Below are 12,648 nucleotides of genomic sequence, written 5' to 3' on the forward strand. Positions count from 1 at the left end.
TCATCAGTTCCTGTGACAGTAATATCATCAACATATACAAAGAGGGCTGTTACTACCCCTATTGCCGAATGCTTGATGAAAAGGGTATGGTCACCTTGACTATGTCGGTATCCTGTTGCTTTCATTACTCCTGTAAATCTCCCAAACCAAGCTCTGGGTGACTGTTTTAGTCCATATAGGGCCTTCTTTAGTTTGCACACCTTGTTAGTTGTTCCCTTTCCTTCAAATCTTAGTGGAATGCTCATGTAAATATCTTCTTCTAGGTCACCATGCAGGAAGGCATTAAGGCATTCTTCACATCATATTGTTGACGTTGCCAATTAAAATAGATTGCCAGAGATACCAAGATTCCCATAGTGTTCATTTTTGTCACAGGAGCAAACGTCTCTTGATAATCAACTCCATAGGTATGAGTATAGCCCTTAGCAACCAATCTCGTCTTGTACCTCTCAAGAGAACCATCAGCCTTGTATTTTAAAGTGAAAACGCATTTGCAACCTACTAGATTCTTTCCTTCTAGCTTATCAACAATCTCCCATGTTTTTTTTTTCCAATGCATCCATCTCTTCTCTCATAACATTCCTCCACTCCCTTTTTGACAATGCCTCAGATAAAGTGTTTGGAATAGAAATAGTGTTCAAACTCACAATACAATTTCTATGGAGTGGTGAAAAACGTGACACATAATGGGACAATGGATATAAGGGTGCTTTGTGCATTCTCTAGTACCTTCCTAACAGCAATAGGAAGATCAAAACCCCGTTTTGGTGTTTCAATCGATTGCATATGCAAGGGAGAATCAAAACTTACCATATCTTCATTAGCGGAGCTCGGGATGTCATTTTAGACTTGTTTCAGGCCTAGAATAACTTTTCTCTTTGAGTATACCCAAGGAAATCTCATCGAGTCATAAATACGAATAGACGCTAGAGTGATTGGAGTATGGACGGGTACTGGAGTGGACATGGACTCTGGAACGGGTATTGACACACGTTCTAGAACTGAGACAGACTCAATGGAGATTGGGTCATGTTGTTTTTGAGCAGATGGAGATGGTGCTGAGGGTAGATCAAGAGACCTAAAAGAAGCGAGATCATCACCACAATTTTTATCTTCCGTAAGTAGAAACTCCCCCTGAAGATAGGACTGTCAGAAGTACGGTTTGTTTTCAACAAAGGTGACGTCTGCAGATATGTAAAGTTTTCTAGATGGAGAATGATAACTTTTATACCCTTTTTGTGTAGATGAATAGCCAAGAAACACACCTTTGAATAATTGGTACACAGAAATATATAGGCTATTATAAGGAGATAAATAGGAAACTAATCTACCCAAATCAGAAAAATTCCTATTATTACAAATCCCATGATTCAAGGATTAGAATAATTTTCCTAACTAAATATACAGCTGATTTCTTTCCTAACAATTAGTCTATGACAACTATACAAGTCAACCATGACAACTGTACAATTCAGCACTACTTATAGTAACGGTGGAAAAAAATCTGCTGCTATTGCCCCCACAAGAATTTTTGGAATGGTCTTAGTTGCCCCCACATAGACTAATGGAAACCCATTTTCTATGTAAGCAAATAGACCCTAAGGGTTCTCCAAGAATACATATTGACAAGAAAATAATGACTATGATCCTAGTTAACTTATCTTGCTTCACAAAAGTTACTAGAAATATAAAATCCTAAAGAAATAACCACACAAATTAAAATAGACCACTTCTTAAATAGACAAAAATACCCTTGGGCTTACCTGACTTTGGAAACTGGTTGCAATTTACCAAGACCCCAAAGGACACTTGGACTGACTCAATATGGGAAACTTGGATTGCTCTCTTGGGTTTTCTATCCCAGAACATTTTTTTTTCATACCAAAGGTCAAGAGTGTGGCTTCAACTAGGTTGATTGAGTCATAAAATAACATTTTGCCTAGCATTAGCATGAGGTGTCTTGGTCATGTTTTATTCACATGAATGGCGTGCTATCACCTTTTGCTAGAGTTGGTTTCAACTCGATGTTTTTAGAACCACGTTGAAAGGTAGCCTTCCACATTTTATTGTGATAGCATACTGTTGGTTATTCATAATTCATTTTTATTTTTTTTATTCTATTAGAAATCCTAATCATGGTTTCAAAAAAAAAACCTTATGTTAATCATCACACATTGTATTTTACTTCTTTTCAGCAGCATCAGCCTTTCTTGTGGAATATGAATGGAAGTTCTATTTTTTTTTTTTTTGTGCTGAAGTTATGTTGTTTTTGATTGACAATTTCAGGCATTGTGTTCAGAATTCTAACTGTAACACAGTCGAAAAGTTTTATGTGTCCATTGTTAGTGAAGTTGGTCATCATTTTGGGAAACAGTTTCGGGGTGTTTTCGCTACCTCTCATACATTTATCCTTTATTCTTTTTCACAAGCATCATTTAATTTATTCTTTAATGGTTAACTCTTTGCTAAAATCTCTGCACTGGGAGTTGAAAGGAAAGTACTTTTATGGTACTTGCTTTTAAGATGTGAGTTTTTTCCTAATGAGCTGAAGCTGTAGGTCATGCTTTTCTTTTTGCAGGCACCTCTGACTGAGGCAGAAATAGAAGAGCTAATTGCTGAGCTTTTGGAAGTTGAGAGTAAGGTATTTTTCTTCTTCACCCAATTCTAGCTTTACTTTTTTATTTTTCCCTGTGTTATTTTCCTTCTCTCTCATTCTAGTTTTTAGGCAGCAGAGGCACAAGAATCACTTGAAAAGGAGTCACTTGCACAAGTGGAGAGTGAAGTAAGAGAAGAGTTAGCACAGAATCTTCATGGGGATGATGTTAGTTTCTCCTTTTTTCCCTGTTAACTTGGACTCCTGATTTAAACTTACTATTTGTCACTGATGCTTTGTTGCTTTTATTTGTGTAGTTGGAGTTGGCTGTTACAAATGAAATGAGAACTTTCAAAGAAGAATGGGAGGCAACACTAGATGATTTGGAAACTGAGAGTGCTCATTTGTTGGTGTGCTTCTTTCTCAAGTTTTGACTAAAATCTTTGGTTCTTGATACATGTTTCAGAAACTTGCATGTACTTGGAGACTGTTAAATTTTGAATAAATGCAGATATGGATCCATGGATTTTTTTCATCCATTGATTTCCTTTATTCATGAATTTGTTCGATATTTTAATTAATTGTGATCATAAAATATAATTTTTAAAGTCCTTTAGATCATGCAAACATTAATTATTGCTTAAAGTGGAGTAATTTAAGGCTGATTGAATAGAAAACGGAGCGGGAGACAAATGATTCTTATACACAAATGTCTAAGTTTAAATAATATACATTCTCAATAGCTAAGGTCTTTAAGTATGATGGAAGATCAAATTCTAGATTAAATGTTCCTTGCTAAAAAGATTATAGTTGAGGTTAAAGCCTTCAATATTCTTATTTCCCTTAAGAAACAAAATGTATTTTTGAAGTCCTGATTGAGGTGAAACGAAGGTCCCGTTTGATAACGCTACCCAAAATTTGCTGTCAAATTCTGCTGTAAGAAGTAGCTGTCAGAAACAACTGTAAAAAGTTGGAACACTAAAAAGCTTTTTTGATAGAGTCTTGTAAAAGTGCTGTGTTGTTTACCAGAATTTGGTAGTTATTGTTTGATACAGTTGCTGGATTCTACTGTATTCTGGTAAAATGATTAGAATACCCTTAATGCTGATAACGCACATAGAATGCACAAAAAATGACTAGAATACCCTAATAAATATATAACTACACTAAATATAATAAATTTATATTAAAAAATTATAACAATAATTATTTTAATTTAAATAAATTTATAAATTTTATAATTCTATTGAAATTTCGGTAGCATCTCATCTAAAAAATGGACATATTAAATTTTCCTGATAAAGAAAATACTTGCATAATACACAATCCAACATCCACATAACATCTTATATAAATAACACATTCACATAACATTTCATTTATATTTTAATATCATTTAAATATATTAAATATAAATAATATAATAAGTAGAACTGAAATAAATGAAAACATAAAATATAGGTATCCAACAAAGGCATACAAGATATATTTTTCATTATTCTTATTTGCCTCTGTTACTTTATCTTGAGTAGCATTAACATCGATAGTGTCAACTTCATCTGCCCATACAAAAGACCTTGCATGTCTCTATAAAGTAAAATAACACATGAATTAATATCAATCTAATTATATAAGTAGGTACCCAGCATTAATATCAATGAAATATTACTTGCCAATATGGACACCTATAAAACATCATCTCATAATTTTTTTCGTTTTAATTGTAACTAATGTCATTAATTGATCACATGAACAAAATGGTGGATTCGTATAGTTTACCGTCAATGTTATTCATCATACACAAAAACATCATAAATAATTAAATTTTTTTGAAAATATACTTAAACATAGTATAATTTTTATTCAAACATTGAATAATAGTATTCACACTTATAATATAAAGTAATAAACATAATATGAAAATGTATCAATGATTGTTAGTATAAATAACATCGGTTATTGAATCCCTCTGTATTTTCATTGTTTGTTGGCTCTGATGACTTATTGATGGTGGAACTGGATACTCTTGATCAGTGATGCCCTATTCTTTTTCTTCCATTGATTCGAGCAAGTTCTTTATCAACAATGACATGTTTTTTGATAAAATTGTGCAATGCCATGTAGGGAACAACAATATTTCATTATTTGTCCAAATTATATTTACGCATCAACTTCAATATTGGCCATTTTGCTTTCAAAACCCCAAAGGTCTGTTCGATCACGTTCTAAAGTGAAGAATGTAAATGATTGAATGGTTTTTTTCAATCATTTGCCCGTGATCTCCTATAGTCTTGTAGATGATATCGAATACCTCGATAAAGTACAACATAACCACTCATGAGTGGGTACCCAACATCTACCATATAATATTTATCTATTATTAAAAAATAAATTTTTATATAATAAATAAACATATATAATTGACAAGTTTTTACATACAAACCTGATGGAGGATATGTAAAATTTAAACTGGACTATTCAATATATCAAGGAAGACACGTGAATCATTAGCCAACTCTTCCCAACCAACCACCACATGAGTGAACATGTCAAATGAACATGTTGCAATTATATTTTGTGTGAGGCCCTTACGTCCTCAATATTGCACTTGTTCTTCTATTGGTACAAGTGTATTAACGTGTATCCCGTCCATCGCTCCAATACAATCCTACATATATTTCAATATATTAATCTATAAATATTAATAAGATAAATATTTTTAAAGTATATATATAGAAATTACCTTAAAATAGGGCAAAAAACAAGGATTGTTACAAATGTGCGGGAAGACTTCATTGAGGTCGGGAGGTACGATTAAGGACATTAACAAGTTTATAGTAGCCAAAAGAATTATGTTGAAATACTTGCAAACCATTTGAATTGAGTGATCGAAACGATTTGCAATTATTCTTTGTTCTTGATTGTGTCTTATTATCAATAAGAACATCGTTACTTGTTCTTGATTAGTAACGTATCGTTTCTTTTTTAGTAGATCCCGCTCTTTGGAAATGGTACACAGATTCAGAAAGACGGGTTTTTCCATTCTAAATAATGCGTGACACGTCATTGGATTACCATTTAGTGTATCTCGTACAAAGTTAATTTCCGTGTACTGACTATTACTATGTGGCTCCCTACCTAAGAAATTCTCGTAATAAAATAAGGAACCTAAGACGATTCTTGTTGTAACTATATTTAAAACACTTGGCTCGATTGTATTAGTAGTATCATCATCTGAATCGATTGTATCAGTCGTATCATAATCTGAATCGATAGTATTTGTGGTATCACTTGATGAATCTATATGATCTGTATTTGAATCCATATTAAATTAAATACAAATTAATTTATAATACACAATATAGAAAGTACAATTAAATGATATCCATGACATATAATAGAAATCGTCATCCATAATATTAATCACAATATGTAACTAAAGTATATTGCACCTTATTAGTGCAAAAAGTAATCAATGTATATTGCACCATATAGGTGCAAAAAATAAGCAAAGTATATTGCACCCTATAGGTGCATCATAAAATCAACATAAAAATAAAGAGAAACATGGAAAAAAGGCCTAAAAATCCTTTCTAGGCAAAAAATCAATCATCTCGTCCTTCAACCACTTAAGACGAATAATTGCTAATGGTAACCCACAAAAAATCTCTTTGAATTGCTTGCTCTTAATAAATATCTTCAACACAAAACGACAGAGATCATTGTTGGGAGTTACATTTGTTAGCTGGTCTAAGAGGTCGATGGACTCTTGAATAATGGCTTTTTTAACAGGAATGGGGTTGCTAGAAGCAGATATTTGGGTGTGAACTACATCTACGAGCTTATTTAGTGTCTGCCTAATTCGCATAACAGTAGTCATCTTCTGTCAACGAACTTGAGGCTGTAGAGTATCGTCACCTCTACGTTGAACGGGAGCTATGGGTGGGGGTACAGTAGGAGTAGCATCATCCTCAAAACTCGTCGGCATCATCAGGAGTTAAGTCTAGAGGTGTCTGAGACTCCGGAGGTTAGGTCTCCATGACATCGTCTAGATCATCTGCATCAAGGTTCTCTTCCTGGGCTTCTGATGCAGATGACATTGTACCAGATGCAGGCGATCACATCCGCCCACCAATAGCATATGTGCCTTTAAAGATAAAATTCAATTGCTTCGCAAACTTCAAAGGTTTCGTTCGGAATATTACATCTTTTGGATGACGTTATAAAAAAAATCTTAAATTATATAAAGAGACAAAATTCCTAAAATAAATAGAAGTAAAAATTAACAAAAAATATACCTCTAACTACCCATCCCACCACTCCTTACTTGCATCTAATATGCCGGTCTCAATATCATAAGAGATGCCAGTATTTATGCAAATCTTATTCTAACATCCCCAAATGCCTTTTTGTCTATCCCACTTGTTTTTCATTTGTCCTCTATCATAATAAACGTTAGTTTTTTTTAAAACTCCTTTGCTAAGATTTCATATCCAATCTTGTCAAGCACTTTATGTAGTTTCTTTCCCTTAACTAATACATAGTATATTTCGACCCAAACTTCATGTTGTTTAGGTGTCCAATCTGCTTTTGCACCTTTTGAATTCGTATTTTTCATCTGACAATGGTAAAAAAATAAACTACTTCCATTTGTATTTACAAACTGAAATAAATATATATCAACGAAAAAACATATGAAATTCTTTTTTTATATTATTCAAATCTATCTAGACCTATATCATCTGTCAATCCATGCATTTTTGAAAGCAAAAGATAAAGTCCAGCGTTTTGGAAGAATCCACAGTACAACCTTTAAAACAAAAACTCTCAAGAACTATACATAGAAATTGCAACCCAGACTTCACCGAGAATAGCTTGAAAAGTATATTAAGTAAACTTCAACATAGACAAATGAATATGAACGTTCCAAACTATACTTCAATTTATCTAATGGAAATTTCTCACCAATGTGAGTTCCAAGTTTTAATATTATTAATAAATATAATATTTTTATTTATAAATACATAAGCAAGAAATATTTATATTTGAATAATTGCAAGCTTTGCAATAATAAATTTTTTACATTTATTAAAAATATAACTAAATACTACATATTTTCTTTTTCTATTGTCATGATCACGATTATTTGGAGATTAAAGAGACTCATTTTCTTTTTCTACCGTCATGATCACGATTGACCTAAAACAAAACAATTCAGTTGTTCTTTATAGGGCTTCTGACCAGAGGCAATATGCTTGGCTTCGGATCTAACAAAGCATCAAATAAATTAATCAACTTTGAAACTCCCCAAGCCAAAATCCTCTTTCAAGTTTCAATTCAAACAAGTAATATTCAAAGCAACTTTAAAAGCAAGGCAGATATCTATTTAACAAGCAAATAAGCAAAAAAAAAGAAAAAAGGAAAAAGAAAAAACTAAAACAGGGAGAAAAACCCAAAATTATACCTAAAGATTAGTTCGCTGCGACTAAAGCCTTCAATTTGGAACGGTGTTCCCTGAAACAACATTGGGTAAAATTAGGATTTCTGTTTGTTACAGATTTTTGGAAAGAAAACCAAATTAAATAATTTTTGACTCGTTAGATTACCTGTGAAAGAGAAGAAATTCAACAGAGGTCGATCCGTGGTATTTGCTATGAGGTTTACTGGTGAAAGAGAAGAAATTTGACCCAAACCAGGAGAAAATCGAAGGTCGAAGAAAACCTCAGATCAGACGTTTTGTCAATGGCGTTAATGAAGTTGCCTGGCGTTGATTGGTGATACTTGCTATGGGGTTTACCAGTGAAAGAGAAGATAGGTTTTAGGTCGATCGAACTTTGTGTCGTCAATGGCGTCATCAGACTTTGTGCGTCAATGGTGTCGATCGGACTTTGTGTTGTCAATGGCGTCGATCGTAGATACTTGCTGTGGGGTTTACCGGTGAAAGAGAAGATGGGTTTTAGGCCGATCGGACTTTGCGTCATCATCGTCAATGGCGTCGATTGGACTTTGCGTCGTCAATGGCATCGATCGTAGATTGCTGTTGCTGCGGGATTTAGGTTGAACGAAAACAGGAAGTGAGAAAGAGAGAGATTTCGTTGCGTTTTAGATCGTGGGACTGACATTGGAAATAAGCTATTTGATGAAGGTTTTTAGGTCATTTCACTTGTTCGTTTTTAAATGTAGTTGTGAGAAGCTCATTTGTTCTGCTCGTCAAAACTGTGGTGAAAAAAAAAAAACAAAAAAAAAGGCTTTTTGAAGCCCTATCAAACGCAAATCGCGGCACGAAAATGAGTTTTTAATCAGAAAAGCTACTTTTTGAAGCGCTATTAAACATGCACGAAGTTTCTACAAGAATATGCTAAGTGATTATGTCCATTGGGAACTCTTCTCAAATTCTATTGATCATGCCGATCAATAATAATTATGCTTTGATGTTTCTACTTGTCGGAGTAAGTGGCTATCTTCTTTGGTGATGACAATCTTGCAATGTTTAAGCCATGTCCTAGTTACCCATTTGACTCAGATTTTTGCATCCATACGAAACTCATCTATGCAGGTAAATTATGAGAATCGCCACAACTGTGTGCGTCCTTTCAATTCAAGTGAACTCTCTTGACCATTTTATGGACGATTCATGGTTATTTAGATAAACTTATCCCTGTAGCAAATCATTTATCTCCACTGGGGAGATTTTAAAGTGGGCCTATGATTGATTATGGAAATCTTCACGCCTTCAACTAGTTTGGCCCAAGAATGACTTGATCTTTGCAACCAACTCTCGAGGGGACCGGTTACTTATCATTGGCTCCCTTTTAATTGGAATATATCTTTTTAGAACCTATGGATGGTGGTTGGAAGTGGGGTGATAAATGAATGCTTGCTTCTAGGTCCTACGTAAAACAACATTAGGGGATCAACACTCCAAAATAACAACAATGTCTAATCATGGGCTTGTTTGAGTGAAGAGAAAAAAATAAGCAAAAAGCCAAAAAAGGAGAAAGGAAGGCAGTACATTTGATCAATTATTACAAGTAGGATATGTATGATTATGGGTTTGGTCAGTAACATGTTGTTTGTTCCGAGCTATGGGTAATACTAGCTTCGATCGTTGAAGCTGAAAGTGGACTAGTGGACATTGAAGATAACACCAAACCAATGAGAAGCTTTATTTGTGCCCACATTTGCACAATGGAGAACATCAATGAAATTGGTGGAAAATGTGGTGGTTGAAGCCATATTTTGCCTCATCATTGAGACTGATAACAAGGACCATACAAGAGCTTGGCCCTCTAAATATTGTAACAAGATGATGAAAAGCAACTCAAGTGATTCTGGAACATTTTTTATTTTTTTTGGTGAATTCCTGTTTCCTGTTTTTGTTTGGTGAATTCCTCTATAATCACTACGGAATTAAGTGAAGAGTGAAGACTAACATATGATTTTTACCCAAATAATTGAGGGAAAAAGGGTAATTGTATGCTTAAGGAAAGTCATTTGTGGAGCTTCAATGTAAACAAGGCCATATTTCCATATAAATCCATGTCATATTTAATGGGAGCTAACTACATATAAGAAGTTGCTGAACTTTGTTTCGTTGATTGAATTTTCTTATACATATGATTGAATCATTAATTAAAAGTATGATTTTTGATATAAAATGCAAATAAATTCAAGCATGCGCAGCATTACATTTTCTCATGGTACATTCATTCACATTCTTTTCTATGCAGGAACAACTAGATGGGGCTGGTATTGATTTGCCTGGCCTCTACAAATGGATTGAAAGTCAGGCTCCTAATGGTTGCTCCACTGAAGCTTGGAGGAAAAGGACACATTGGGTGGGGTCTCAGATGACTAATGAAATTACTGAATCAATTGCAGATGCCGAAAAGTCTCTGCAACCTGTAAGGAGGTATACTTCTGCTCTTAAGCTACGCTGTTTAGGATTTTTTTCACCAATCAAGGCTGAGTTTCATTTATTTGCATACTTTTTGGACCAGAAAACATGGTAGACTGTTGGAAGAAGGTGCTAGTGGGTTTCTTGGGAAAAAACTTGCCAAGGAAAATGATAAAGAGGCTCTAGCAGAAAATATAGAGAAGGATTGGAGCTCTTTCAATGAAATTATTCAAACTCATCGTTTATCTGAGGATGACACTTCATTTGGTGGGAAGCATTGGGCTTCTGTTTACTTGGCTAGTACACCTCAGCAAGCTGCAAACCTGGGTCTCAATTTGCCTGGAGTTGATGAGGTGGTCAATCTTTCTCTAAGTTTTTCATTATTTGTTTATTTATTATTATTATTATTATTATTATTAATTTTTTTTGACAGTTTATTCGATGTTATGTCACTTTTGAATTTTGTCCTTGTGGCATTATTGTTTTTGGACTTGGCATGATTGCTTTTGTTTTTGCGATTATAAGGTTGACATATCTGCGTTCACACTTTATCTAGTTGCAGGGAGGTGAACTCATTATTATCCTTGGTTTGGATTCACAGTTTATTAAGTATTTACTAATTAAGGAGTGATCTTTCAAAAGCCAAGATAATAAGCAAGAGAGGTGAACTCATTTTTATCCTCATTTTGGATTCAAAATTTATTAAGAATTTACTAAATAAAGAATGTTCTTACGAAAAGCTAAGAGAATTACCAAGATTGGTTCTCACAAGACACAAGCCAAAAAAAGAAAAAGAAAAAGAAACAACAACAACTAAGAGCAGGGAAAAAGAATAACCAGCTTAATTAGGACACATTTTCTTTCCATCTTAACACCAGGTCTCAATTGAACTACTGTTATGTTTGATTTATTGATCCCCTTGAGAATTGTGGCCTTCACCCACATGGTCTCTACGTTCTTTCGAAATACATCATGTTGCTGAGGGGACAACTTCCAAAAATCAAATGTCCCGAAATATTTTCCAAATCTCATAAGATAAAGGGCAATGGATGGGGGGCCTTCTCCACCGAAACATTGCAAGACAATCTGAAACATTTCTGAAACTTTGAATGTTTTGTTCCGGTCTCTGCCAAAATCGGAATGTTTTGCCGAAACATTCCAAAGTAGCAAGGAACTTTGAACCATGATTATTTCAGTCATGATAGTAAGCGGGTATTTGTGAATGCCCAACACAGCTTGTAAGAGGTTGTGTCTTGTGTGTGTGCGTGTGTGTGTGTGCGTTTTTTTACTTTAAACTTCTACATCTTTGATTTGAAACACTTATTACAGCCAGCCCCTACTATCTCTTTTAATGTCCTGGATATATATAAAGTGACTGTTTCTTATGTAATAACTTCAAAATCCTTTTCCAAAAACTAATTTAGTTTTATGGCCTTCTTCACCAGATTCATGGCCAGGTTTCTATTTTCCTAGGAATATTTTCACTTAATCTTCCTTCATTTTGTATCGTAATGTAACAAGGACACTCTGTCTAAGAATTATCCCTGTTGAACACTGTTGCATACGGACTTCTCAAAGGCATGCTTACATACTTTACCAAATAAATATTTGATTTATTTAATTTCTTTGTTTTCAGCATTTCATGTGTTGCTTATACATTTTTAATATATACAAGTCTCTAATACATTCTTTTTATATTGTATGCATTCTGAACATATGATATGAACTATATGCATTAGTTTTTTTCCCCTTTTGAACCTTTCTGTTATTGAAATCAGTGGAAACATGTGATATCATAATTGTTTCTTGCTATAATTGTTGTGTTCATATTAATAGATTTATGCTATATTTTGTGGGTCACTTCTGGTCGTCAATTTTGGAGATACTGTTCCATTTTTTTTTTTTTTAACTTCCATTGGATCTAGATGTGTTTCTGAGGAGTAACATTGTCTCAGGTGGAGGAGATAAATGACACTGAGGGAAGCTTCAGCGATCCATTTTTTGCAGATGCCATTGCAAATGAAAAGGAAATTGACCTTTCTGAAGAACAAAAGAAAAATTTTCGGAAGGTTTGTCAATTTTATTATAAAGTTTGATAATGTGTGTCTAACTTCTTTCTTAAAGTTTTTTTCTTCTTAGTTTAAATCTTTTTTTAATT

The 12,648-nt window shown here is 33.9% G+C and overlaps 1 protein-coding gene across 5 annotated transcripts in view; it reads left to right on the top strand.

Annotated features, from left to right (window-relative positions):
- ATRX (P-loop containing nucleoside triphosphate hydrolases superfamily protein) overlaps window positions 1-12,648 on the top strand; it is a 53,956-nt gene that overhangs the window by 15,281 nt on the left and 26,027 nt on the right. For 3 of the 5 annotated variants that reach the window (XM_086443539.1, XM_086443537.1, XM_086443538.1), the window contains exons 3-8: window positions 2,579-2,641; window positions 2,726-2,821; window positions 2,911-3,003; window positions 10,324-10,505; window positions 10,594-10,843; window positions 12,446-12,559. In XM_086443539.1, the coding sequence (XP_086299665.1) occupies window positions 2,579-2,641; window positions 2,726-2,821; window positions 2,911-3,003; window positions 10,324-10,505; window positions 10,594-10,843; window positions 12,446-12,559 (798 nt within the window). Of the gene's footprint in view, window positions 1-2,578; window positions 2,642-2,718; window positions 2,822-2,910; window positions 3,004-10,323; window positions 10,506-10,593; window positions 10,844-12,445; window positions 12,560-12,648 lie in introns of those variants that run through there. The other 2 variants (XM_086443541.1, XM_086443540.1) reach the window with 2 other exon arrangements.

The sequence above is a fragment of the Akebia trifoliata genome, chromosome 5, assembly GCF_017979445.1.
Source record: "Akebia trifoliata isolate Shusen 1 chromosome 5, ASM1797944v1, whole genome shotgun sequence".
Lineage (NCBI taxonomy): Eukaryota > Viridiplantae > Streptophyta > Magnoliopsida > Ranunculales > Lardizabalaceae > Akebia > Akebia trifoliata.